We start from the raw sequence: 27,289 nt of genomic DNA on the forward strand, positions 1-27,289 counted from the left end.
TTCCCCCGCTTCATCTGTCCTGGGAGTCAAGGGATAAGGAAATTTACTGAGCATAATGAAAAGTGGATTTATAGGAGAGGGAAGCAGGACCAATTTCATGGGTGAGTGACCCACACAGCCACACGGGACCCTGCCCTCAGATGGACCCCACACTTAGTTTAATGCACTGTTGTCACCATCTTGAAATTCTTAATTTTTGAGCAAGAGGACGTGCATCTTATTTGCAGTGGACCCCACAAATGATGTAGCTAGACCTGGGGAGAGGGCCAATAACAGCTCCCCCCACCCTCCCAGGCCACCTCTGTGCTAAGTGCCATTTGGGTGGCCAGCAGCAGAGCAGGCCTGGCACTTGCTGGCTGGGGAGACTCGCCCTACCACCACCTTTCCAGGTGCCAGGCCGGAAAGGAAACCTCAGCGCTGACACCCATGTACGGGCAGGAAACAGTGAGAGCAGACACCCAACGTCGGGGAGGACCTGTTTTGCCCTCAGCCTGGCGCTTCTGCCTCCCCACCTGCTCCACTCCAGAGAGCTAAAGGGGGGCAGAAGTCCAGCTGCTATGCCCCCAGACTGTGCCATGACAGTGCTAGGATGGAAAGACAGAGAGAGAGAAGCAGAAAGAGACCCAGACCCAGAGAGAAACACCCTGAAAGACTCAGAAAAGGAAAGGCAGAGAAAGAGGTAGAGAAAGGGGGGGGGGAGAAGAGAAATGAGAGAAAAGAGACCATGGAGGACGCTGAGAGAGAGGCACAAGTGAGGCCCAAGGCACTCAGGACAGTGGCCACTCAGCAAGCCATCTCCCTCGGCTCAACACTGCACACACATCACCTCCGTTTATCCTCAAAACAATCCAGTGGGGCCATGAGGGAGGCGCTCCGGGTACAGATGAGAAAGGCAGTGCTCAGAGAGGTTCAGTAACTTGCCTAAGGCACCCAGAGAGGCAGCAGGAAGTGGCACTAGCATTTGACCCCAGGTCTTTTCCGCACACATCCTCCCTCCCCCTGACACGGCAAGTACCAGTCGCCACAGTGGGGCCGGTGGCGGCTACGAGACCCTGACTGGGACACTCACAGGCAGGCTGAGAGGGTCAAGGCACAGACACCCACGGTGGGAACGCAGCAGGACCCAGCGCCAGGCTGAGCCTCGGATGTCGAGGCTCATGCGCGCTGAGAACGGCCCCCCGGGAGGGCGCCAGGGGCGGGGGCGGGGGTGGGGCCGGATTCAGGGGCGGGGCCACGTCGCGCTGAAGCTCCAAGGCGGAAAAGGAGACTGGGGCCCGGGGCAGCCCTGGGGCTAGTGACCTTACGGAGGGATCCGAGGAGAGCCGCTGCTCCAAGGAAGTGGGTCGGGCGGAGGCAGCGTCTGGAAGCCTGGCCCAGAGTTGTGGGCCATCAAGGTCCGTGGACTGTGCGGGAGGGAGAAAAGAGCCTGTCTCCTGGAGATGTAGGAACCTCCTATAACCAGGCTCTTTCCTCCCTCAGGGCCTGTGCACTTGCTGTTCCACATTCTTGGAAAGCTCTTTTCCCTGCCCTTAACAAAGCTGCTTCCCTCCTAGCCTAGCTCTGGCAAAAGTGCCAGTCCGCAGAGGTTTCCCCGACTTCACCTGAGGAGGCTGCTGGCTCTTACAATAACTTGTCACTTGCCTCACATAAGGATGTTTTGAGCATTAAATGAGATCATCTGGGTTCTAGGAACAGTGCCCTGCACGTGGGGAGAACCCAGTAAGTGTCAGTGTTTATTATTATGTATGGTTTGCCCATAGATTCACTGTCTCTATGTTGGATCCCCAAGGCCAAGCACCAGTGCCTGGCATGTAGTAGGAGCTCAACAAATATTGTTGGATAAGTGAGTGAGTAAATAAGGTGAAGTCCCAGAAGCCTAGCCAGAGCCTGGCACTGTCTGGGCCCCGGGACATCAAAGAGGTGGCTGTCTACTTTAGGCAGGAGTTTCTCCTGGTCAGTCTGCACACCCCTGATGAGGTGTACAGATTGGGAAGCCCTCAAGCTCATCCTCCTGTATCTTCAAACCCCAGGATGGAGACGAAGAGGGGAAGCCCCAGCAGGAGGAAACTTGCACCCCTGGGCCTTGGCACATGCCAGTCCTCACCCCCAAACTCACTCATACTCACGTGCATACAATGTCAAGTTCAAGACCTTCCCCAACTCTTCCCCTGACTCTCTTCTCCTGAGTGCCCCATCTCCTCACATTATAGCTCTTGCCAGATTAATTAGAGGCATTCATTTAGGGGTCTTCTTCCTCACCAGATTGGGCCACCACTGAATCCTGTTTCTCCTTGTGGCCCTAACTTTGTGCCCAGCCCATGGTGGGGGTTGAAGAGTGCACCAGTGGCCACAACAAATGGGGGCACCCGGGGACAGCCCCCTGAACAGGAAGGTTTTTTTTTTTTCACTAAAAATGAACAAGAAGTTTTCAGCCCTCGGGATGCAGGGCGAGCAGGAGTCTTTCTTGCCGGAAAGGAGGGAAAGGAAGGTCGTTCCAGGCAAGGGGAATTATAAAGTCAACACCCAGAGGTGGAAATGAACTTGACTTGTTGTAGTGACAGAAGGAAGACCAGAGAGACTGGAGAATAAAGGGCACAGAGAAGGGCAAGTGGACTCAGACAGATGGGCAGGGGCCAGACTGCTGGTCTCACAGGCCACAGAGAGGGGTGGGTTTTCTCCTAAATGCAGGGGTGGTCATTGGAGATAGGGTTAGATTTAGGCCTGTAAAAATTCTCGCTAGGGACTTCCCCGGTGGTCCAGTGGTTAAGACTCCACACTCCCACTTCAGGAGGCCCGGGTTCGATCCCTGCTCAGGGAACTAATTCCCGCATGTTGCAACTAAAGTTCCCCGCGTGCCGCAGCTAAGACCCGCCGCAGCTAAGACCCATCGCAGCCAAAATAAATAAATAAATAAATAGGAACTTCCCTGGTGGCGCAGTGGTTAAGAATCCACCTGCCAATGCAGGGGACACAGGTTCGAGCCCTGGTCCAGGAAAATCCCACATGCCACAGCACAACTACTGAGCCTGTGCTCCCACAACTGAGCCCACGCGCCTAGAGCCCTGTGTTCTGCAACAAGAGAAGCCACCTGCAATGAGAAGCCCGCACACCACAACGAAGGGTAGCCCCTGCTCGCCACAACTAGAGAGAGCCCGCGCGCAGCAATGAAAACCCAGTGCAGCCAAAAATAAATAAATAAGTTAATTTATTTATTTAATAATAATAATAAATTAATAAATAAACAAAAATCTCTGGCTGGAGGAGAGGCAGGGAGGAGGCTGGTGCAGGCATCAGCGCCATGCAGCGCCAGGTGATGGGACTCAGATCAGGTTTAGCAGGGCACAGTGGAAGGATTTGGGGTGACACACCAGGTAGTCGACAGGACAGGCTGGCGGGGGCAGGGGGGGCAGCAGAGGCAAGTGAGGGAAGAGAGGAATGGAGGATGACTCCTGGGTTTTTTCGGAGGACGAAGGAGCCACTACTGAGATGGGGAGGCAGGAGAGGAGCAGGTGGGAACGGGCTGGGTTCGGAGACAGAGCTCAGTGTGGGATGCGTTAAATTTGCAACACCTATTAGTCATCTGGGCGAGATGCCAGGTAATGATGTATCTGCAGTCCTGCCAGCTAGGCAGAGGTGGGGTTCCACTCCTCATTCACTCCCAGCATTCCAGCCAGAGGCTGGCACGGTATAGGCATGAAAGTTGGTTGAAAACGACTGAAGCCAGCCTGGAAAGGCAGGTTGACAATCGACCTTCCCTCAACCACCAGAGGGCAGCACTACCCAAAAAAAGCCTCCCTAGGCCCGCGCTGGGACCAACCTCTCCCCAGCCCAGGGCTTCCAAGAGCTGCTTTCCAGGGTCTCAGGAATCAGTGAGGGGTGCCCTGGAGACTCTCTCTCTCTCTCTCTCTCTCTCTCTCTCTCTCTCTCTTTCTCCCTCCCTCTCTCCCTCCCTCTCTCCCTCCCTCCCTCTCTCTCTCCCTCTCTCTCCCTCTCTCTCCCTCCCTCTCTCCCTCCCTCCCTCTCTCTCTCCCTCTCTCTCCCTCCCTCCCTCCCTCCCTCCCTCCCTCCCTCTCTCCCTCCCTCCCTCCATCCCTCCCTCCCTCTCTCCCTCCCTCCCCTTCTCCCTCTCCCTCTCCCTCTCCCTCTCCCTCTCCCTCTCACTCTCCTCTCCCTCTCCCTCTCCCTCTCCCTCTCCCTCTCCCTCTCCCTCTCTCTCTCTCTCTCTCTCTCTCTCTTTCTCCCCTTCAACCCCAGCTTCAGGTGGGTTGCGGGTTGGGCAGTGGCTGGGAAGGGCCTTCTGGGCTTTCAGGTGGTGTCGGGGAGGTGGGCCACCTCCGGGAGCAGGATGGCTGGCTTTTCAGAATTCACAGGGACTCTGGTCTGATGAGTCCTTTGGACGGGATTTTTAAAATAGGAGTGGTTCCAGAAACCCCAGGTGGCCGTAGTTAGAGTCCCAAGGGGTTGGGGAGAGGTGGGAGGAGAGGAAGTTAGAGGCCTTCTAGCACATCCTCCTGTGCCTCTGGCCATCTTCTACCCCAAACTCCATGTGCCACCTTGGGCTGTGGCGCTCATTCACTCAGTCACTCATTCATTCATCCAACATTGACTATACCTTTCTGTGCCAGGTCCCATTGTGGGCACTGGGGGCAAGAGGTGAACTGGGAGCTTCAGTTACAGTGGGAGGAGGTATGAACCCTTTTTTTATATGTTAGCATTTCTAACATCAGGATGCATTTCCAATGCATGCAAACATTTAATAAAGCTTCACACACACACACACACACACATCCCACCCCTCTGTCAAAAACTTGAAATGATGCATCTTGCAATTGACGATGCTTTCAAATCAAGGAAGTAGGCAGTTAGTGCAGAACTGGAGATGAACAGAATTGGAGGCAGGAGATTGGGGAAGGCTACCTGGAGGAGGTGGGTCTTAATGGATGAGCAAGAGTTAGCCAGGGAAGAAGGCACACAGAGAGCTTCCAGACACAGGGCGGAAGAACAAAGGCACAGAGGTAAAAACTGATGGGTAGGCTGGTGGGGGGACCCCAGGCATAGGGGATGGTGGCAACACAGGCCCAAGAGGGGAGCAGGACCCAGTCATCCAAGACCTTGACTTGCTGGTTAAGGAACTTGCTCACCTGATCTGCTTTGGGCAGAGTGGGCCCCCTCTGATTTCCCACTCTCAGCAGCCCCAGAAGGCCGGGAGCACTGCTTCTCAGTGCTAAGCAGGCAGTAACCCTATCAGATCTAGATTTGGGAGAGGCATCTCTGGTCAGGGCCTGCATCAGTACAGCAGCTGTGGGTATCCTCAGAAGCAGACAGGTTTAAGAAGATTCTTATCTGGAGGCCAGATAAGAGAGTCTGGTGACAGATTAGGGAAGGGGGAGATGGAGAGCCAAGGATGATGCCTGGAGTTCTGGCTTGAGTATCTGGGTGGATGGTGGTGTTGCCCACTGACGAGGAGACCTCACCATCCTGATGTACTCTGGTTCCAGGCTCTGCCGAGGCTGATCTCAGAAGGTAGCCTGAGAAGTGCAAAGAGCGGGGGCAGGGCGGGGGGATCCTATGCTTTGCGAAAGGGTTCTAATTACTGGCCCACCAACTGGCATGAGGCTTTGGCTCCATGTGCCCAGGACTGGGAGGGGATCCTGTCACCTTGGAAAGCAGAGAGAGGCTCTCGAGGGTGTGTTGAGTAAGGGGTGCTGCTTTGAGATACATGGATCCCCCCCATTGGGGGCTCTCAGCAGAGTAAGTTTCCCTTGCCAGGCAGTACAGTGACCCGGGTGCCCTCCCAGGCTGAGAGAGGTTTGTTCCCACTTTGTGGAATCGATGATTCTTGTCCGGGGCGGGGAGTGGTGTTGGTGCAGTGTCCTTGGTCCTGAGTGGGAGTCCTGGGGGCCTGGATTAGGTCTGGAGCAGGAGGAATGGGGATTGGGACTGGGGTAAGTCTGGAGTCTGACTGCAGTTGTCAGGTCCCGGGTCCATGGTGGCCTGTTAAGTGTTCTAGGTCCAGTCTGGGTCCCGGTTGGATGTCCTGGTCCTGGGTCCGTGTCCAGAGTTTTTGGTGTTGGGTCTAGAACCCTGGTCTGGGATTGATGGTCCAAGCCCAGGTCTGGGCCCTGCCCCTAAGTCCAGGGTTTGGAGTCATGATAGTGGTCTGAGTCTGGGGGTGGAATCAAGGTTGGGGTCAGTAACCAAGATGGGGTTAAGGTGGTGGTCTGTGGTTGGGATCATGGTCCAAAATCGGGATCTGGGGTCCTGTTGCGGGTCGCAGGTCAGTGTCAGGATCTGGGTTTGAAGGAGGTTGGGCCCAGGGTGGTGATCTGAGGTCATGGTCAGAGTCTGAGGTGGTGGTCCAAGGTCTAGGTCTGGGGTCCTGTTTGGAGTCTGGGGTCAGGAATGCTATCCGGGTCTGGCGTCAGGTTTCCGACTCTGTCCAAGGTCAGGGGTCAGGGGTTGTAGCTAGAGTCGGAGACCCAAGTCCCTGGGATCACGTTCTGCAATGGCAGTCTGGGGTCACAGCCCTGGTCTGTCGTGGAGCGTGGGATCCGAGTTGTGATCTGAGTTGTGGTCAAGGTCTGGGTCTAGGGTCTTCTTCTGGCCAGGGTCCCTGTCGTGTTCCAAGTCTGGGGTCAGAGTCATGGCTGCGGGTCGGGGTCACAGAGACGAGGACTTGGTTGGGGGCTGAGGCAGGGTCTGGGGGCCGCGGGGGTCAGGCTCGGTCCAACCCGCGCGGCCTCCAGGGGGCGCCGCCGCCCGCCCGCCCGGCTCCTCGCGGGCTCGCTGGCGCTGTGCGCGGCAGGCGGGGTCGGAGGCGGCGGCGGCTCCGGGGCGCGGGCGGCGGCGGCGGCGGCGGTGGCGGCGGCGGCGGCGGCGGCGGCCCGACTGCAGTCCCGGCGGGAGCCGAGCGAGCCGGGGCCGGGCCTGAGCCGGCGCCATGGGGCGGCGCCGCCTGTGAGCCGCGGCGAGCGGAGCCGCGGGCGCCCAGCGGGGCCAGGCAGGCGGCGGCGCCCGAGGCCGACGGAGCGGCCGGGCCGGGCCGAGCGCGCCGAGCGGAGCGGAGCCGAGCGGCGGGAGAGGCCGCCGCCGCCGCCAAGATGGCGGACCTGGAGGCGGTGCTGGCCGATGTGAGCTACCTGATGGCCATGGAGAAAAGCAAGGCCACGCCGGCCGCGCGCGCCAGCAAGAAGATCCTGCTGCCCGAGCCCAGGTGAGGCGGGCGCCGGCCCCGGCCCGCCGGCCCCTCGGCCCCGCTCCCCGAGCCCCGACCCCGCAGCCCCAGACCACCCGGGCACTGGCCCCGAGACCCCCTCTGCCCCGCCAGCTCTCCGCGTCCCGCAGCCCTGACCGGACCCCTGCGCCCCAGGCCCTGTGCACCTGAACCGGGAGCGCCCCAGCGCCGGGGCTTTCCAGTTGCACTGGCTCCCCGACCCGCCCAGTGCCCCTGCCCTACTCTGCCACCTTTCCCTTCACACACTCCGTCTGGCCCCCTTCTCCGTCAGCCCCTCGCTCTTGCCTTCTCCCCCAGGGCCCTCGTGCTCCCCTTCCTCCTCCTCCGGGTGGCCCCGGGTCCCGTGGAGTCCCCTCCTCTGCCTGCCCATCTGCCTGGCCTGACTATATCGCCCATCCTTTCGCCGCCCCTACTCTCAGCATCCCCGCCTTGGGGTTCCACCACCCCTGTCCCTGGCCCCCCTCGGGTGGACACTTCTGTGAGGTTTGGGGCAGACAAGTCTTCCCGGATCCTCCCCATTCTTCTGGCGGGTACCTGGCCGGGGGTGGGGATTGAGAGTGCTTTGGGGGCCGCGGTAGCGTGGGAGCGGGGTATGGTGTGCGCCACAATCCCTCAGTCCCTCTCCCCTCGAATCCGTCCTCTGGTGAGGCCCGCCTGTGGTGCCCCGTGGGTGCTGTTTGCCAGGGGACGTCCCAGCACCCCTGCAGCTGCTGGACCACAGCTGCCACCTCTCTGTGAGGTAACTGATATCATTGCACCTGATAGCCAAGTTTCAGCTGTTCAGGATTTGGGCACAGGAGTGGACAGGATATGGACAATAGCTGAGGCTGTCCAGCGTTTTACGGCTTCTAGAGTATTTTCCCATTGCCTGAGCCTTACAGCAGCCCATGGGCGGGTAGGTCAGGTGTGGTTTTGTCCCCGTGGAGCAGGTGGGGAAGCTGAAGGCCCAGAGGCGAGTGGCCTGCCCAGTGTCACCGGCATCCAGGGTGGTGGCTGGCCACCAGATCGGGGCTTCTGGCTTCTGGTTCCACACTGTGTCCACCACTGTGGCCTGAGCCAGGGGGGCCTGGCCATCCTGCATCTACAGGAGCCATGTGCCCACCACGATGTCTCATGCTGCGTGGTGAGGCCAGCCCCAGAAGCTCCTCCATCCCTGCCTGAGAGTTGCCATGCTGGTGCCCTGCCAGCCCAGGAGCCTGGGCCTGTCCTAGCTCTCCTGGTCCTATCATGTGACTTTGGGCAAGTCCCTTCCCATTTCTGGGCCTCGGTTTTCTCATCTGTGAAATGTGGATGGTGTGAAATAAGGACCGTGGCTCTGTGGCATCCTGAGTGTTTGAAGCGGGGCCCAAGGCTGCGGTGGTGGGGAGGGGTTACGGTGCCCACGTCTCTGGTGCCTTCCTCTGTGACCCGTTCTCTGGGTTTCAGATTGACTGAACACCAGCCCTGGGAGAGGAAAATTGGCCTGTGTTGTGAAAAGGCCGTTAGGGCCCTTTTTTTCTAAGACATTTGCAATCAGATTTCTCAAAACGGGAACCAGACTGACTGTCAGCTGTGGGCTGTCCAGGGAGCGGCGACAGTTAGAACAAAAATGAGTTCAGAAATGACAAAGCCACGAGGGAGGAAATGGGGGAGTCACCCTCTAGGTCTCACAGCGGCTCTCCTTGGTGGCCTTGGCCTCAAGACCCTCTGGCAGGTTGGACTTCTGCAAAGTATGAGGCGGGGCCTTTTCTGGAACTCTCTGCATTTGGGTAATCTCGCCTCAGAATGCATTGCTCCTGATGGGGCCCCGCCTTGGGTTGGCTCTGCAGGTGTTAGAACCGTGAGCAACAAGATGTTCCTCTTTTCCTCTCCCCTTGACATCTGTGATGTTGATGGTGGTGATAAGAGTAATGGTGGAAATTATAATTATTTATTTTTGACCTTTGTCATCTCAGTCGATCCAAAAACCAACCTGTGAGGTTGGCAAGGCCATGCCTTGCGTGTAGTAGTTGCTCAAGAAACATCAGGACTGTGTATAGTGTCTGAAACCAGGTGAGCTGTGAGTTTTAGGGGAACACAGCAGGAGACCGAGAGCCAGGTGTCATGGGTTCTCAGGTAGGGTCACCGTCTGGCGGCGCCGCATTGGGCAGATTGCCCACACCTGTGAGATGGACTAGAGGCCCTAGCCGTGACTGTTAGTGAGCTAAGGCTGGGGAAGGGCCTAGGAATCCAGTCCTCCCACTTCGTAGGATATGCCACCCTTTGCTTTATGCTTCGCCCATCCCCTGGGTCAGATGTCTCCTGCCCTGAAGATCATTATGACTGTATCTTACGTCTGCCTGGCACTTCCCAGTTTGCAAAGTGCTTTTTACTCCATTTTATCCTTTTCATGACTGTGGGAAACAGGCATGGCAGGTGGTATTTTCCCACTTAATAGTTGAAGCAGCTGAGGCTGGGAGAGGGGAAGAGACTTGGTCACAGGGGCAAGGTGCACTTGAACTTGGGGTCTCTGGACTCCCAAGTGCTCTGTCCCTGCTATGCATCGTTTCTTCCACACACTCCTCTGTACCTCTGCTCTCAGCCCGGTCCTTGTTTTGTGGAATGTGCCAGCTGGCACCCCTGGCCCGGAAGCACAAGGGCAGCCCCGGCACCATCAAGGCCCAGCCCCTCGCCGTCGGCTGGGACAGAGCTGAGCTGCTCTGGCAAAGCTAGTGCACGGAGGAGGCGGCTCCATGCCTGGGGTCACGTCTCCCCCTCACCCGCGAGGTCAGGGCCAGGGACGAAGGCCGCGGTTTGTCTGTGACAAGGTGCCATTTGGAGTCGTTCCCACCTTGGGGTGGTCCCTCTTGGCAGCCTCCCTGCGGCTGGTGCCCGGGTTGTGGCTTGGCTGGGAGCTGGGGCTGGCATCATAGCTCTGACTTCTGAGCGCTGCGGAACAGGAGCTGTTGGGCACACTGCCACTCTGAGTTGGCACGGGGGCCTTCCCTTCTGTCACCCTATAGAATCCGAGGAAACAGACCCGTTTCTCGCGCTTCTCATGGAGGGAGGCAGCTGTGCAGCTGGAATCAGGAGACTGGCTTCTAATCCCACCACAGTCCCAGCTCACATGGGCCCCAGCACGTCCCTTATGCTGGCCCAGCCTGCCTCCGTTTCCACCTCGGTAAAATGAGAGGCTGCCCTTCACTGGTGAGCTCTCCACTCCTTCGGCCCTCGGGGTCTGTGGTCTGGGCCTCTCCCTGAAGGAGCCGCTGTCTCGCTTTCCCGGCAGCGGCAGCAGTCCTGCAATTAGCGTCATTTGCTTCATGTGACCACGGAGGCCTCGTGTAATTAATCTCTGGGCTCCTGGCGGAGGAGACCGGCCTGGGTGGTCCCAGGAGATGTCCCTGCCCTCCCTGGTGACAGTGGCAGCCCCTGCGGCAGATGTCAGAGCCGGGTGCCTCTTGCAGCCTCCCATTCTCTCGGCTCTGCCTTTCCTGGTCCCTCCCCCACGGTGGATTTCCTACTTCCTGCCCTTTTCTGGCTTCCCCGTCTCCCAGACCTGCAGCTCTTCCTCCGCTGCTTCTTCGTTCCTGTTAACTCTTTGCTCCCAGGACTTCCTGCCCTTGATTTGTAGAGGGAAGAGGTGCAAGGAGTGGTTTTCTCCCTTCCTTCTCCTTCCAGTTCTGCATCACCAAGAGAAACCCTGCTGTTTTCAGCCTTTATCCCTTACCCAGAACTTTCCACTCCAGTAGCAGCATTCTCCGCCCCCGCCTCCCCCCACAAAACAAGATCCTCTTTTGGGCAGTCATTCCCTCTGGGCCTTTGAAGCCCCCGCGTTCCCCAGGAATGGGTCTCCGGGACATCTTTTCCCATCTGTTCTCCTTTCCAGATCATGGGGTTTCACATTTTTGCCATTAAGTTGCTCGCCCGCCTGCTGTTCCCTCAGTAAAAGGATTTGAAGGGCGCGTGAGCATGACAGGTTGGAATCCGTGTGTCGGGGAATCTGGGCTCTGTCAACCCAGGAAAAATGTGTCCTATTCATGCACGATTAATTCCTTGTAGTAAACTCCCGGTGACATCAGGTGTAGGCAGGCTCTGCAGGGGTGTTTCCTGCCTGCCCCGGGCACCCAGGGAGGCTCTGCAGGGGGGCCGAGCGCTTGGGGGCCGGTGGGGTCGGGCTGTGTGCACACGCCTGGTGCTTCCAGGATACTACGCTCCCGCCTCAGAACACACAGCAGAAGCCACGAGCACGTGAGAGTCTTTGAGGAACGCACAGCCTCCAGCACACCTGCCCTTTGTTCCTGTGGCCCTGAGGGGCCAGTGTCCTCTGCTGGACACATAAGCCAGAGTCACACTTGCGTTCTCACTAATCTGTTTCAAACAGGAGTACTAAAAATGAGGCGTTTGGCTGCAGCCTTTTCTAAAACAATAACCTGCCCTCTCTGCATTGCTGCTGACAGGGAAGGTAGCGTCTCCGCGGGCCAAAGAGCGGGGTTTCAGAAGTGGGTCTTCAGGTGTGAATCTGTTGGCAGCTTTGTTCTCTGAGCGGGAAGTTCTCTGACTCTGGAGGTCATTCTGGCTTTGGGGTCGGGGATAGCCCCCTTTCTGGGAGCTGCAGGGCAGGGAGCCCTGGAAGTTGTTCTGGGTTTGTTCTGAGGTGATGGCAGCAGTGGATTGCGGGGTGTAGAAGTCGTGATGTGTGACAAGGCCGCTGGAGTGCCTTTTCCCGCACATCCTGCAAGCTGTCACTTTGTGGCCACCATGCCCTGGGGAACCTGGGTCGCTGCAGACATTCGTGGTGGGCTCATGTGTGCGGTGCCCCGTGCTGTCATTTTCTCTTCCCTGGCCTGGGACTTGCTCCAGAGTTGGCTGTTAGGGTTGGTCTTTCCCATTTAGTGTGTGGCCCTGTTCTCGAGCTCAGAGGATGTTGTCGGCCCCAAGGAGAGTCACTGAGGAATATTAATAAGAAGCCCCAGGGGACTTTCTCGTGCTGCTGCCACCTCGGTGCCAGGTTTCCTGGAAATGCCACGGAGGAGCGCCCCAACCGTGGCTACAGCCTCTGATCTGCTGGCTTAACCGTCGTCGTCTCCCAGAGTGTGACGGTTCCCGGCGTGGCTACACCAGACCCGCCAGGCCCGAAGCCCCCGGGCCAGCTTGCACTGTCCTGAGGTTTCGTGGCTCTGGCATTGCCGTCACACGGGAGCATAGGAGCCATGGCCCTTGGCCGGCCAGGTGCCAGCCGAGGCTGCCCCCAGCCTGCTGGGCTCCCGCAGTCACTGGCAGTGGGTGGAGGGCAAGGCAGGCAGGGCAAGAGTCCGGGGTCCCCTGGGACTCTGCACCCAGCTCTCCGGCAGAGGCTGGGGTAGGCCCTTGCCTGGTGGGAGGCCCTTTCTCGGGGAGGGCTGGATATTTTCTTGCCACTAACTTGGTTGGGACTCAGAGTGAGCTACTCAGCTTCTTCTGGCCTCGATTTCCTCACCGTCAAGATGAGTGTGTTTGCTTCTGACCCTGCGGTCCCTCCCGGTCCATACAAGCTACCGTTTGTGACCCTGAGTGGGTGTCATCTGTGAGGCCCGTGTGCCACAGAGTGAAGGACTTAGCTTTCCCTTTGAACCATGTGGTGCCGGAAGGGGCCGGAAGCCCTTCCCCTCAGCCCTTACCCTCTCCCTGCCGTCCCATCACCCCAGCCCGCGCTCTGGGCTGGGAGGGCGGAAGTGCTGTCTCCCCTGGTGTCAGGCTGGGCGTGCTCCTCAGAGCAGCTGGAGTGAGCAGCCCTGGCTGTCGGGCAGCGGGGCCGGGCAGCTCCTGCCAGGGGGCCCTTGCTCCTTTGGCAGGGCAGGTATCGGGCTCTGCCCACTGGGGCCCCCAGGCTGTGCGGCACGAGTGCGTGAGGCGAGGCTGGTCTGAGCAGAGTGGAGTGGCAGCCGCTCAGGCTCAGGGTGCTTGTGGGCCCAGCCTCTGGGCGGGCCAGTCAGAGCCCCACCCTCTGAGGACACGGCAGGTGTGGGGCTGAGACCCCAGCAAGACTGGGGAGCTTCTGATCACATTCCAGAAGGAGGCGCGTGCTGGGGGTTCCAGCAGGAGGGCCCCCTTCAGGAGAGGGAGGGAGCTGATGGCCCTCGCAGCAGGGCTGCATTCTCCTCTTGCTGTGTCCTTTCCTCCTTTTTCAGTGGCCAGCTCAGTGTTGACGATTCAGCATTTGTTGACATCCTCATTTTACAAGTGGGGAAACTGGACGTTTAAAGTCTGTGACTTGGCCTGGCCTCAAGGAGGGAGGTGGGGAGGGCCCTTTGGAGCCCAGGCCTGCAACAAAGGCCGCTGAGGCCGTTCCCTGGAGGGGCTGGGTCCGTCGGGGGCCGGGGCTGGGGCTGGGGCGGGGAGGTGCAGATACTGGGCTCTCTGGACAACCTAGAGTCCATCTGGGGACCACGTGCTCCTGGATATCAGAGTTGTTGACCTGGGCGGGGACAGGAATGCCGCTCTCGGCCCGCTGCCGCTCAGACTCCGCCAGTACCAGGGAGAGGGGGTAGGAGATGAAGGTGACCCAACCCAGGAGGCCGCCACCGCCTCCTGTGCCAGCCTGTATTTGCCACCCTGGCGTGAGCATCCCCCATAACACACTTGTCTAACCTGCCAGCTCCCTGGGCCCCAGTCCCGTGGGAATGGACAGGAAACCCTAACGTTGCAGCCTTGGGGGCCTCTCCTTCAAGGACTCCGCTGAGTCTGACCTCATGTTTGGTTGGGGGGGGCGGTGTTTATTTTATTTAGAAAACATTTTTTTCTTTTTAAGGAAGAAAGTGGAAGTGCTGCGGGCTGGGAAGAATGCTGTGGCCATCCACCCTGTGCAGCCTTCCGAGGGAGGCAGGGTCTGGCCTCTGAGCGGCACGGAGCCTGGGCCTTTCCTCCGCGCCCTGGGCCGAGCCGGTGGCAGAGCCCCCGGGAGGGCAGAAGGCCTGCGCCGGGTACCATGCCTGGAGAGGAGCCGCCGGCTCCGCTGTCTCGCGGGCAGGCCCTCTGCGAGCGTGTTTCCTGGCCTTTGCACGTCCAGCCCACGAGCCTGCGGTGGGGAGTGGCGGCACTGCTCTGGGCTGGGCATTCCCATCGTGCCGCCTTGGCTGAGCTGGTGCCGGTCTTGCTGGTTCAGGGGTAGGGGGCTTCCCAATGATTATTGCAGGGGCCACGTACAGCTGCCCCGGGGGGTCATCTGACAGGCCGGAGTCACCCTGCCTGTCACCCACATCTTCCTGTCTGGATGTTCCCTCTGACCCCATGGAAGATTGACATTTTGTGATACTTCTTCCCTCTTTATTGCTTTGTTCACCTCCCAGGAGAAATCTGGCCCTCGCAGCGTCCCCGGGCTCCACACCCCTACCTCCCGGCTGCCTGGTCTCGTGACCCTGCCGAGTCTTTGCTACCTTGGACTGGGCCCACCCCGCTAAGCTCCACCCAGCACACCCCCCGGCCTGTTTCCCTGTCCAAACGGGAGGCCCCAAGCTGTCCCTCGCAGAGCTGGGAGCCCTGAGAGATCGGCACAGACTGCGCCCCACAGACTCCCTGGGCTCCCTGTCTCCAGTCTGCAGGCCCCAGGGTGGGGGCTGTGTCTTGCTCAGTGTCACAGATTTTTTAGCTTCTGATGCGCGTGGAGTGCACGAGGGACTTGGGGGCTGGTCTCATCTCCTGAGTCCCTGGGAGTCCCACGGGGCCAGGGAGATGTGTCCTTGATGGTGGCTGGTGGACGTGAGCAGGTGTGTGGCCCCCGAAGGGGAGAGTGTGCCAGCGTGGCTGAGGGCCACGTCCCGGCCTTGGAGTCCCTGTGGTTGTGGAGGGCGTCCTCACTTTCCGGGAGGGAACCGGCTCTGGCGTGGTAGTGCAGGGCCACTGGCCCGCTAGCCCTCAGGTGGGGCTCTTCTCTTGTCGGCTGGAGACACAGGGTGGGGACACAGGAGGGCTGCCCAGGCCATCGGCACCCTTCTTCCTGTTGGAGACAGTTTTTGGAGGAGGTCACAGCATCTCCGAGCGTCTGGGGGGAGGGGTCACAGCCCCAGGACTGCCCACGCCGGCTCTGCATGCTCCCATGTTGTCTTGCGTGGCCCGAATGCGGACAAGGGCCCGGGCCTCCACCCAGACCACCTGAGAAGGAAAGTGCTAAGCAGGACAGGGCAGGAGTCGCCCCGCCTGCGAGCCCAGGCCAGGGGTTGGGCGGCATCTGCTGGCTGCACTGGCCTTGCCTGGAGCCTTCTCTCCTCAGGCCCCCTCTCTGATGGGGCCCAGGGCCTCAAGACCCCAAGCTGGCCTCGCCAGCTCTTTTTCTGTCCTTCCATCCATCCATCCAACAGACGAGCCTGCTCCTACCCCACCTTGTTTCTTCCCCTCCTTCCTGGCCCCGGGTCATCAGCTACCTGGGCTGCCTCCCGTGTGTGCCCCCGGGAGAGTCTGTCCGCTCACCTGCCGCCCTGGCCCGAGCTTCCCAAGCATTGTCTGCTGAGCCTCCTGCCTGCCCCGTGGCTCCTCCCTGGCCAGGCCTTCCCTGCCTGCCCCCATGCCCACCCAGCTGCCCTGGGCTTTGTCACCTGGTGACATCCTGTTGGCATTTGAGGAACCCAGTGAGGTTCTGCCTTCTCCACACGGCCTCTCCCAATGACGTGGAACATTCTCTCCTGCCTGAGTCTCCTCCAGGTGATAGGGCCCTGCTCAGGCTTCGTCTCATGCTGTCTGATGTCACAGAACTACCGGTGCAGGACTGGGAGGGCCTGCCTGGGGGCGCAGTGTTGCGCGGCACCTTCCACTAGGTGACGGGCAGCAGGGCCCTGTGCTGGGCTCCAGCAGGGGTGCGGGCATACAGACTCCTCTTCACCCGTGGCCTGCTCGCAGCCCTACGTATCCTGAGGCCTGTGAGCATCGCACAGTCTCAGGCGTGACTGCCCAGCACGGCCCTCAGTATGGGCAGCTGGAGCCCAGGCTAGTGAGGTCCAAATGGGACCACAGCTGGTTGGCAGGGCGGGACTGCAGGTGGCCCAGGAAAGGAGAGGAAGGGACAGCAAGAGGTGACTGAGGCGTGAAGCGTAGCCAGGTGTGGCTTTCCCAGACAGCACTCGGCAGTGGGGGGAGATAGCCAGGGGCGGGGAGTGGGGGCTTGGGCTTCCGTGGTCACAACAGCGGCCTCTGCTCTGCTGCCCTCCCAGGTAACCCAGGGGCAGGGGTTTTTACTTCGGGCATCAGGGACACGGGAGCTGAGGCTTGGCTTTTCTTTTTCAATATTGAGATATAATTCACATAACATAAAATTCATCATGTTAAAGTGTACAATTCAGTGGACTTTAGTACATTTACTGTGTTGTGCAACCTTCACCACTACCTGATTCCAGAACATTTCCATCACCTTATAAAGAAACCCTGTGCCCATTAGAAGTTATTCCCCTTTTCTTCTCTAGCCTGACACTCACTAACCTGCTTTCTGTCTGTAGATTTGCCTGTTCTGGACAGGTGGTATAAATGGAATCATATAATATGTGGCCTTTTGTGACTGACTGTTCTCATAGCAGAATACCCTTAGGTTTATCCGTACTGTGACGCACACGTACACCAGCACTTCACTCCATTTCCTGGCCAAGTAGTATCCCACTGTCAGGATGGGCCATATTTTCATGACCCATCATTTGCTGATGGGTGAGTCCTGGCTTCTGAGGTTTGGCCAAGTTCCTAAAGCCAGATGAGGCAGCGCTGGGACCAGGCTCCTCAGCAGCCACCTGCTGGCACCCTAGCTTTGGGGGACAGGGCCTTGGCAGGCAGGCACAGGACTGCTCAGGTCCCTCTGGTGTGGCCACGGTCAGGTCCAACAGGGGTGGCTGCCTTCTTGGAGGGAGCGATGACACCCACCAGCAGTGCCCTCCACTCTGGATTCTGGGAGAGGAAGCAGCGACCTTCCAGGGAAGCTGGGCCCGCAGGCCTGACAGGAGCCTTGGGGGCTCCAGGTCACCCCGGCCCCTGTGTTTTTCAGCATCCGCAGCGTCATGCAGAAGTACCTGGAGGACCGGGGCGAGGTGACCTTCGAGAAGATCTTCTCCCAGAAGCTGGGTGAGTGCGGTGGGGACTCTGCCGGTCCTGGGGCTTCTGCTGCTCGTCCAGCTGCCCAGGCCAGGGGGAGGGGGTGGGGAGTGGGCAGGAGCGCGCCGGGGCCGCCTTCCTGCCCCCATGCCAGCCAGCTGGACTGTGCTTCCCTCTCCCAGGAGGTTTGGCCTCCCAGCCACCGGGGCAGGGGGCAGGGCAGCCAGCGAGCACCCCCAGTGGCAGCAGGGTGGTGACGCAGTGCCCTCCCAGCCCCTGGCCGTCGGCCCCGGAGCCCCCTGAAGGGGTGGGGCCGGCAGTCTCCCAGGGCCGCCAGGGAAGTTCCTCCTTTGGGGTTTGTTTTTGAGAGTTGCAGCTTCCCCTTGGTGCAGGCACAGCTGCTCGGGGCCGTTGGTAGAACTGACAGGAAGGGGCGGGGCCCTTCCTGTGGCTCCCGCGCCGGGCTGTGGTCACCCCCTCCCCCCCCCCCCCCCGCCCCCATGGGCCCTCTTTGTGAGCAGCCTGCTTTGGCCGGCCCCTCCGTTCCTCGTCCTCAGTGCCCGTGTCTTAGAGGCATCGTGGGTCCAGCCCACGGACCTGGCACGCAGGGAAGGGTGAGGCGGGGCTCAGGGAAGCAGGCTCCGGCCACACACAGCTCCGGAGATCGGGGGCGTTGGAGGTCAGGCTTAGCGAGTCAGTGTGTCGGGAAGCACGTAGTGTGGGTCCCCTGCCTGTGCTGTGTGACCTGGCACATTGCTTCACCTCTCTGAGTCTCACCTGGGAGCTAGGACCCAGGAGCCCCGCTGCCCAAGACTGTTGGAGGGCCAGGTGAGGCGGTGGCAGTGAAAGCCCCTGGCCCACTGGGAAGCCCCGGTCACAGGTTACTAAAGGCACACTATCGAAAGGCCAGTCTGCCCTTACCAGAAGTGCTGGCCGCGAGCTCTGGCAGAGGTGCCCAGGCATTGGGGACGGTGCCCCCAAGAGGTGTGGAAAGCCACCCAGCTCGAGCCTGGTCACCCATGTTGGGCTGGAGGGAGTAGAGACCACCCTTCCTTCTGCTTTGCCCTCCAGGGCCGCTCTGGGGCCAGGCTTCTGGCCCCCATCCCTGGGGAGGATGAGGCCTAGCCCACGCAAGGTCTCCCGTGAGCCCTTCCTGCAGCGCGTCTCACCTCTTCCCTTCCCCAGAGGCCCATGCCCTTTGAGGCCCCCTGCACCAAGGCCACACTCTCGGGCCTGTCCTTCCCAGGACCTGCCACTGGACAGAAGGGCCCTGAGTTCTCCTCATGCTGCCACACACTGCCTGCCTGACAGGTCTCCCTCAGCCTCGGTTTCCCCAGCTGGACCTGCCCTCCCTGTCTGCCTGTTTCTCGTGGCTGCTGTGAGAATCAGCCAGATGATGGAGGGGGGTGGAAGGCCCAGGGAGAGGGACATGCCCCCACCCAGAGGCTGCCTTCCTGCCCCCACGCAGCAGCCCTGGCCTGGGCCGGGTGGATCTCACTGCCCCTGCACAGCCTGACCTGTGGGTGTGTCGCCCTCCTTGAGGAGCTGCAGGCCCCAGACTGCAGTGAGAGGATGGGGGACCCGGGTGCCAGAGTCTACTCCCCACCTCTGCCTCACCAGGGCACCTGTCACTTTCTAGCCACCATTTGAGGAAGCAGATTCTGAGAGGGTTAGAGATGCAGGCGCCCCGACCCCGAATCCAAGAATCTTCAGTTGGCGACAGCCTCCGAGGCCACCTTGCCCAGCCTCTGCCTGGGGCAGAGGTCACCTCTGCCACCTCCTTGGCCAGTTCTGCCCAGGAAGCCCCAAGCCCACCCCACCCTCCATGATGGGCAGGCCTCTGCGGGGCATGTGGCTCGGCGTGATGCACAATGCTTGCTTTCAGGGTACCTGCTCTTCCGAGACTTCTGCCTGAAGCACCTGGAGGAGGCCAAGCCCTTGGTGGAGTTCTACGAGGGGGTAAGGCTGGGCTAGCCTGGCCCTGCTGTGCGTGGAGAAAGGGGCAGGGCTTGGGCTGCTTTCGCTGAATCTGTAAGACACCCCTGCGCCCCGCTGGGCCAAAGCTCACCTGTGGGGATCTTGTCCTCTAGATCAAGAAATACGAGAAGCTGGAGACGGAGGAGGAGCGCCTGGCCTGCAGCCGGGAGATCTTTGACACCTACATCATGAAGGAGCTGCTGGCCTGCTCACACGTGAGTGCCCGGGCCCGCGTGCCGGCATGGGCGTGGGGACGGGAGGGACAGACCCGTGGAAAATGAACACACCTTTCTCTTTCCCAGCCCTTCTCAAAAAGTGCCACCGAGCACGTCCAGGGCCATCTGGTGAAGAAGCAGGTGCCTCCGGATCTCTTCCAGGTGTGTGCTGGGCTTCTCCCCGCTGCCGCCCAGCCCAGCCGGGGTCCCCCTTGGGCAGCACGGGTCCCAGAGCCTGGTCGGCTCCCGCTCTGGCTCAGCCACCAACCTCCCGCTTCCTCCTTTAGCCATACATCGAAGAGATTTGTCAGAACCTCCGAGGAGATGTGTTCCAGAAATTCATTGAGAGGTGAGAGCGGGGTGTGGGCGGTAGCAGAAGGTGGGGAAGGGCCGCTCTGAGAAGGGGTGTGGATGGCGTGGAGGAGAGAAGCCAGCCTGCTTAGTCCCCAACGCGCGGGCCCCTGGGGCTGTCTGCACGCCAGTGCGGGGGCTGCTAAGAGGCCATCACCTCCCAGACACTCCCCGACATTCCCGCCCCACCCTTCTCAGCACCAGGCACCTCCAAACCTGTCCAGGGAGGCTCGAAAGGGAGCGAGGGACCACCCATGCGTCTTCCCTCCCATGGACCGTCTAGCCCCTTGCTGGGCCCGTTGGGGTTGAGAAGCGTCAGGCCGGTGGTCGGGATGGGCACGAGAGGACACACTGCCCACCCCGCTGCCCACTGTGCCTTCGTGGTGCGTGGAAGTTGTGGGGAGATTTCAACTCCACGCAGGGAACAGGTTTCTTAATGTCCCAGCTGCCTAGTCGTGGAGCGGGGGCTTCACAGGGAATGAGTGGTGTGTCACTGGACGTGTGCACGCAGGGATGGGGTGAGCGTTGTTGTGGATGTGGTAGCAGGAGGTCGGGGTCAGACTGGAGACCTCACCTCTAAGCTGAGCTCATCCCAGCAGGAACCCACAGACAGACAGCAGCGCCGGCACTGTGGGGGCTGGGGGCAGCTCGGGCTGGCAGTCTTCCTGGGCAACCCCAGAAGAGGGCACTGAGGCTCGGGAGCCCCAGGGATGGTAATGGGTGAGGCCGGTCACCCCAGCATCATTTCACTCACTTTCTGAGGCTCAACTGAGCCTGGTCTCTTCTTTCGCAGCGATAAATTCACACGATTTTGCCAGTGGAAGAATGTGGAGCTCAACATCCACGTGAGTGGGCTGGGTGGGCGTGGCGAGCCGTCTCCCCAGGGACCCGGGCCCCAGGGCTGGGCCGGGGCCGGGGAGGCCAGGGCAGTCGACCCTTCAACGCCCAGGGGCGGGGCTGTGGGGTTGGTGCAGGAGCCCAGCGGAGACAGCTCAAGGCAGGGAAGCACGTGGTGACGGTGGCCCCAGAGCGGGGCCCAGGCAGCCTGCAGTGACCCCGCTGCCGCTGCCGTCCCCGCAGCTGACCATGAACGACTTCAGCGTGCACCGCATCATCGGCCGAGGGGGCTTCGGCGAGGTCTACGGGTGCCGGAAGGCCGACACGGGCAAGATGTGAGCACTCGGTGGCGTGCCTGAGGGAGAGGAGGGCCATGGAGGGGTGCCCTGAGGGCAGGTGGCAGGGCCCTGAATGGGCAGGTGTCCGCAGAGGGCCACACACGGTTCTTGCTCTGGTACCCGCCGTGGCCCCCGGAACCCCGGCCCGCCAGCACTCCTGTCCTCTCTCTGTCTCTGTGTGTCATACGCTTGTCGTGGTGTCTAGTCTCCCCCACAAGGGCCCTGAGGACTGCCCACCCCACCTCGCCCCTGGGGCCCTGCACTGCAGGTGCCAGCAGACCGCCTGACCAGCCAGCCCCTCCCCCGCAGGTATGCCATGAAGTGTCTGGACAAGAAGCGCATCAAGATGAAGCAAGGGGAGACTCTGGCCCTGAACGAGCGCATCATGCTCTCCCTCGTCAGCACCGGGGTGAGCGGGCAGCTGGCCACCAGCTCAGCCTTTGGCTCCGAACCTGGCACAGCCCCCGCTGACCTCCTCTTCCACCCCTTCCTAGGACTGCCCGTTCATCGTCTGCATGTCGTACGCATTCCACACGCCAGACAAGCTCAGCTTCATCCTGGATCTCATGAACGGTGAGCGCCCGGCCTGGCCCCAGGTGGACCTCGGGGCTGGGGGCCAGGGTGGGAGCTGAGCACCCCCCTGCTCGGCTGCTTCCCTCAGGCGGGGACCTGCACTACCACCTGTCCCAGCACGGGGTCTTCTCCGAGGCCGACATGCGCTTCTACGCGGCCGAGATCATCCTGGGCCTGGAGCACATGCACAACCGCTTTGTCGTCTACCGGGACCTGAAGGTGAGGGGCCCCGCCCTCCTCCCAGCACGGGCTGCCCCCGCTCCCAAGACAGGCCCGGCCCGGCTCCTCACCCGCGCGCCCCCGACCCGGGGCCCTGTCCCTGGACACCCGTACCCTCTAGAGCAGAGATGGCACCCCAGCTGGCGTCTTGCTTGGCCGGGCCCCGTCCTGAGCTGCTCGGGGGACGGCTCACTGGGCTTCCTCCGCAGCCGGCCAACATCCTGCTGGACGAGCACGGCCACGTGCGCATCTCAGACCTGGGCCTGGCCTGCGACTTTTCCAAGAAGAAGCCCCATGCCAGCGTGTGAGTGCCCCGGCCCCCTCTCCCTTCCCGCACCCTCCACCGGACCCACTCACGGCCTCCTCGCTCCCACAGGGGCACCCACGGGTACATGGCCCCCGAGGTTCTGCAGAAGGGCGTGGCCTACGACAGCAGTGCTGACTGGTTCTCCCTGGGCTGCATGCTCTTCAAGCTGCTGCGAGGGTGAGTGGGCCATCCCAGGGCAAGTGGGACAGGACAGAGACAGGCTCTTCCCCAGGCCAGAAAGGAGGCGGGGGGTCAGGGGGCCCACTGCTGCCCGGGCATTAGGGGTGGCACCGTCCCTGGCTTTGGCAAGAATCGTTCATGCTGCCTGCCTCAGTTTCCCCATTCCTGTCTTCTGACCTTGGACTTCGGCCTTTCTTGCCCAGGCATAGCCCTTTCCGGCAGCACAAGACCAAAGACAAGCATGAGATCGACAGAATGACGTTGACCATGGTGCGTGGAGGAAGAGGCTGGGCGGAGTCCATGGGGGGGGCCACAGTGAGGCTGGGGTCTCCTGCGGGCATAGGGGTGTCACCCACCAGCAGCCGTCTCCAGCTGCTTAACCCCACTCTGGCCTCCTTCCCGGTAGGCTCTCCTCTCTCTGTCGTCAGAGCAGAGATGCCTGCTAGGGGCCAGTTAGGAAGCTCTCCCTCTGCTGGGGGCCTGGACCCTCCCGCCTCTGCCCCAAGCAGCCTCAGGAGCCCCAGAGCTGGAATGGGGCCCGGGCTTCTGCCAACGTCCCCCCACTCCTCCCTGCAGGCTGTGGAGCTGCCCGACTCCTTCTCCCCCGAGCTCCGCTCCTTGCTGGAGGGGCTGCTACAGAGGGACGTCAACAGGAGGCTAGGCTGCCTGGGCCGAGGGTGAGTGCCTGAGACCAGGGCCATTGTCCCAGGCCTTCCCTCCCTGCCGGGCCCTGGGTGGTGTCCACGCTGCTGTGTCCAGGGCTCCGCGGTGGGCTGCTGGGCCAGTCTGCCCAAGCCTCTGCCCCTAAGAAGACAAGGCCTGTGTCTTGTCACTGGAGCCTCCTGCATGGTCCCAGCCTCCTTTGAAGAGTTCACAAGCTGGGGCGTGGCCAGCCCTGCCCAGTGTTGGCAGGGGGAGGGCTGCCTGCGTTGCAGCTGCTGGAGGTGGGTGTGGACCGGCTTCCCAAGGGGCCTTGTAACACAGATGATGAGGACAGCAGCTTTTCATGTTTATTAAACATTTACTAAGCGCCGGGCATGACGTTGCAAGATTCACAATATTAAAACTCACGCCAGCCCTACGATGTGGGAACTGCTGTTCTCCCCATTTTAGAGATGGGGAAACCGGCTGAGGTTTAAGGAACTTGCCCAAGGTCACAGAGCCAGAGAGTGGCTGAACCGGGAGTTAACCTGGGTCACCTGTCCCACAGCCCAGGCTTCACCCACCCGGCCTGGGTGGTGCCGAGCCCCGATGACCCGCTCTCCTTACAGGGCCCAGGAAGTGAAGGAGAGCCCCTTCTTCCGTTCCCTGGACTGGCAGATGGTTTTCCTGCAGAAGGTAACAGCCTGGAGGCCGGGGCCGGGTGGGGCCCTCTGCAGCCCCTGCCCCGTGCTGATGCTCAGCCCCTGTTCCGCTGCAGTACCCTCCCCCGCTAATGCCCCCACGAGGGGAGGTGAATGCGGCAGATGCCTTCGACATTGGCTCCTTTGATGAGGAGGACACAAAAGGAATCAAGGTACTGGGCCTTGCCTGGCCTCTCAGCCCTGATCTCTAAGCCCAGCACGGTTGGCATCCTCCTCCCTCCTCTGCCACGTGAGACCCCCATGCCACCCCAGTCTGCCTGTTGGGCCTCAGGCTTCTCCTCCCCAAACATCCCTGGGGGCGGTGTTTGGACCAGACCACCCTGTCCCGGGGCCCTGCGGCCAGGCAGGCCTGTGGCTGATGGATGTCTCTTCCCTGTCCCCGCGGTGAAGTTACTGGACAGCGACCAGGAACTCTACCGCAACTTCCCCCTCACCATCTCGGAGCGGTGGCAGCAGGAGGTGGCAGAGACTGTCTTCGACACCATCAATGCTGAGACAGACCGGCTGGAGGCTCGCAAGAAAACCAAAAATAAGCAGCTGGGCCACGAGGAAGGTGAGGGTCGGTGGCTGCCGTGGGCGCCCAGTGCCTGCTTTAAAGATCAGAAACAGGCTCAGGTTTCAGCCAAGGTCACAGCCAGAGAGCAGCCGACCTAGGATTCAAGCCCGGGTGGAGTGGGCCTGGCTGAGTCCCCCTCTTACTCTCTTGCATCAGACTACGCCCTGGGCAAGGACTGCATCATGCACGGCTACATGTCCAAGATGGGCAACCCCTTCCTGACCCAGTGGCAGCGGCGGTACTTCTACCTGTTCCCCAACCGGCTCGAGTGGCGGGGCGAGGGCGAGGCCCCGGTAAGGAGTGGACAGGGGCCGGGGCCGGGAGCCCCTGGGGTTGGCGGCTGGCGGGGCCTGTCCCGTGCCTTCACCGCCTGCTCCCTGCCCTGCAGCAGAGCCTGCTGACCATGGAGGAGATCCAGTCGGTGGAGGAGACACAGATCAAGGAGCGAAAGTGCCTCCTTCTCAAGATCCGCGGCGGCAAGCAGTTTGTCCTGCAGTGCGACGTGAGTGGGGGCCCGGGGTGGGGGCGGGGACAGAGCGGCCTTCGGGCCCCCCTGACAGACCTCGGGGTGTGTTCAGAGTGACCCCGAGCTGGTGCAATGGAAGAAGGAGCTGCGTGACGCCTACCGCGAGGCCCAGCAACTGGTGCAGCGGGTGCCCAAGATGAAGAACAAGCCGCGCTCGCCCGTCGTGGAGCTGAGCAAGGTGCCGCTGGTGCAGCGCGGCAGCGCCAACGGCCTCTGACCTGCTGCCGCCACCCGCCCGGCCGCCCTCCTGCCCGCCCGCCTTTTATAAACCTCTAATTTATTTTGTTGAATTTTTATTATTTGTTTTCCCGCCAAGCGGAAAAGGTTTTATTTTGTAATTATTGTGATTTCCTGTGGCCCCAGCCTCCAGGGAGGGGCCCGCTTGCCTTGGCTCCCGCTGCCGCCCACCCAGCCACTGTCCAGCCATCCTCGGCCCCGTCCCCGGGGCCACCCACCCCCGGTGTCCTCCCATGCAGGGAGAGCAACCGCCCCTAGCGGCCCTCCTGCCCCTTCCCCAGGGATGGTGCCACGTGCAGTTGGGCCACCTCCAGCTCTGTGCCCACAGCCTAGCTGGGTGGCCCGGCGTTCCCCAGCCCAGGGGAGGCCGCAGGGCAGGGATGCTACTTGAATTTTCCCACCGTGGCCCCTCCTGTCACAGGGACACAGCCCTGCACTGACCCGCCCTCCGGCTAGTCGGTAGGAAAGGGGGCCCGTTGTCTCCATGACCCCAGGGCCTCCCACGTGACTTAGGCTCCTGCACCCTTTCTTGGGAAGCGTCCCCCATTCCCACCTTCCCCGGACATCATGGGGCTTGGCCAGGAGGGTGGCGTTGGCAGCGGCTGCTGCTGCCCTCACCGAAGCCCCCTCTTCTTCCCACCCCAAGCACTCAGGCTCAGGGACCACAGAAAGGCACCTGTGGATTGTGCCACACTGGCCTCTCCTGGCCCCGAGCCCCCCTTCCCCGGGCTGGGCAGGACCTCTTCTGCCCAGGACCACAGGGGGCTGGCCTGGGCTGGCCAGGCAGCACAGCGAGAGGGGGCCGGGTGGGGCAGCCCTCCCCACACCAGGCCGCTCCGCGCGCACCCCCGGCCATCCAGCCCCAGAGCCCCGTGTCCCATCAGTGCCACTGCCCACAGGGCGCCACCTCGCCCGCAGCATGCCCCCTCATGCCAGTCGCTGCCGTGTGTGGTGTCGCGCCCTCTCCCCCGGGGCTGGGTCAGCAGGCCCTCCCCTCCCATCTACTCACCCCCCGGGGCGTTTCTTTGCCGATTTTTGAATGTGATTTTAAAGAGTGAAAAATGATATACGCGTTTTTATAAAAAATGGTGCCTGACTCCTTAGCTGTGTCAGACTCTTTTGTGCCCGATGGTCATTTTCAGTCTCCACGGGGCTGGGGCCTGAGGAGGGAGGGTCTTAGTGGTGCCAGATCCGCTCCACCTCCACAGCAGGCATCCACAGCCAGCCCAGGCCCAAGCACCCTGGGGCTCCCACTCCGCCCCTCCCACCCTGCGGAAGCAGAGGGGGTCTTCCGCCCACTGCCAGGGAGGCAGGAGGAGGTGCCTGCCGTTTGGTGCTTGGTGTCATGTTTGGACTGACCGAGCCCACCTGGCCCTCCAGGACCCATGCTGAGGGCACCCCTGTGGACAGATGAGCACCTCTGCCCCTGGGGCCACACCGCAGTCTCTGGCCTTAGCCTTCTCTGGCTTTGGTTTCACCTCTGGCCTTGCTGTGCAGCCTCCAGTAGAGGTCCCTGAAGCCTGAGCCTGAGGGATACCAGGCCTCATGTACCCAGAGTCTCTGTTCGACTTTCTTTTCCCCAAGTCCCTGCCGTCTGGGCCCCCATGGGTGATGTCGCTGCTGCCTGCTCCATGCAGGACTCTGCTGGCAAGGAGTCGGCTCCACGGAGTCTCTGAGGAAATGGCTTTTGAGCTGGGCCTCCAGCATTGGGGTGGAGGAGGTGAGGATGCATTTCCGATGCAGGGAAGGACCCGGCAGTTGGGAGTGGCTCGGGTTGGCAGGAGCACTATGGGAAGGAGCCAGGCCTGGGAGGCCCTGAATGCCAGGCTGAACCCACCCCAGAGCCCAGGGGCACTTAGTGACTGCACGACGAAGATGGCAATGGAGATGCACTCTGAACCTGGAAGGCTCTGGACAGGGGCTGGGTGATGAGAGCTGGCTGTAGAACAAGTTGCTTGTTACCACGTGCAGGATGTGTGGAAGGAGATGAAGGACAGGAGTCAGGGAGATGGGTGAAGGGCCAGTGATTCTGTCCAGGGAAGAGATGTCATAATGATGGTGGTGGTGGTAAAGGAAGAGATGCAAAGGGGTCAGATGGGAAGAACGTGGCCTGGTGGGATGGGCGGGACCTGGGGATGAGACAGAGGTGGGGGTCCAACATGGCACAGCAGGAGGCCTGTGCTATCACTCAGTCACAACAGCCTGGGAGCAGAGCTGGCCGGAAGGGAAGAGGGTGAATGTGGCTGCATCTGGTTTGGAACCTGCTGATGGATTGCATGGGACAGCGGGCACAGAGGTGTCCCTGAGGGAGCTGAAATGTGGTCCTGGAGGTGGCATCAGGGTGACAGTGGGAACAGACAGGCTTTCAGCTGG

At 61.1% G+C, this 27,289-nt stretch overlaps 1 protein-coding gene across 2 annotated transcripts; it reads left to right on the forward strand.

Moving 5' to 3' along the window:
• Nucleotides 1–7,023: 7,023 nt before the first annotated feature.
• GRK2 (G protein-coupled receptor kinase 2) lies at nucleotides 7,024–26,012 on the forward strand. 2 transcript variants are annotated; one of them, XM_059069331.2, is made up of 21 exons: nucleotides 7,024–7,213; nucleotides 17,190–17,266; nucleotides 19,122–19,195; nucleotides 19,327–19,428; nucleotides 19,516–19,590; nucleotides 19,716–19,777; nucleotides 20,573–20,624; nucleotides 20,860–20,951; nucleotides 21,264–21,363; nucleotides 21,449–21,527; nucleotides 21,616–21,746; nucleotides 21,956–22,050; nucleotides 22,123–22,230; nucleotides 22,437–22,503; nucleotides 22,810–22,910; nucleotides 23,505–23,571; nucleotides 23,654–23,749; nucleotides 23,988–24,150; nucleotides 24,310–24,446; nucleotides 24,542–24,655; nucleotides 24,732–26,012. In XM_059069331.2, the coding sequence occupies exons 1-21, from the start codon at nucleotides 7,101–7,103 to the stop codon at nucleotides 24,894–24,896; spliced, it is 2,070 nt and encodes a 689-aa protein (XP_058925314.1). In that variant the 5' UTR covers nucleotides 7,024–7,100; the 3' UTR covers nucleotides 24,897–26,012. The 2 variants fall into 2 exon arrangements, with proteins under 2 accessions (XP_058925314.1, XP_058925315.1); XM_059069332.2 differs by having other exon boundaries at nucleotides 7,026–7,213; nucleotides 24,545–24,655.
• The last annotated feature ends 1,277 nt before the right edge of the window (nucleotides 26,013–27,289 follow it).

This window comes from Kogia breviceps, chromosome 7 (genome assembly GCF_026419965.1).
Source record: "Kogia breviceps isolate mKogBre1 chromosome 7, mKogBre1 haplotype 1, whole genome shotgun sequence".
Classification (NCBI taxonomy): domain Eukaryota; kingdom Metazoa; phylum Chordata; class Mammalia; order Artiodactyla; family Physeteridae; genus Kogia; species Kogia breviceps.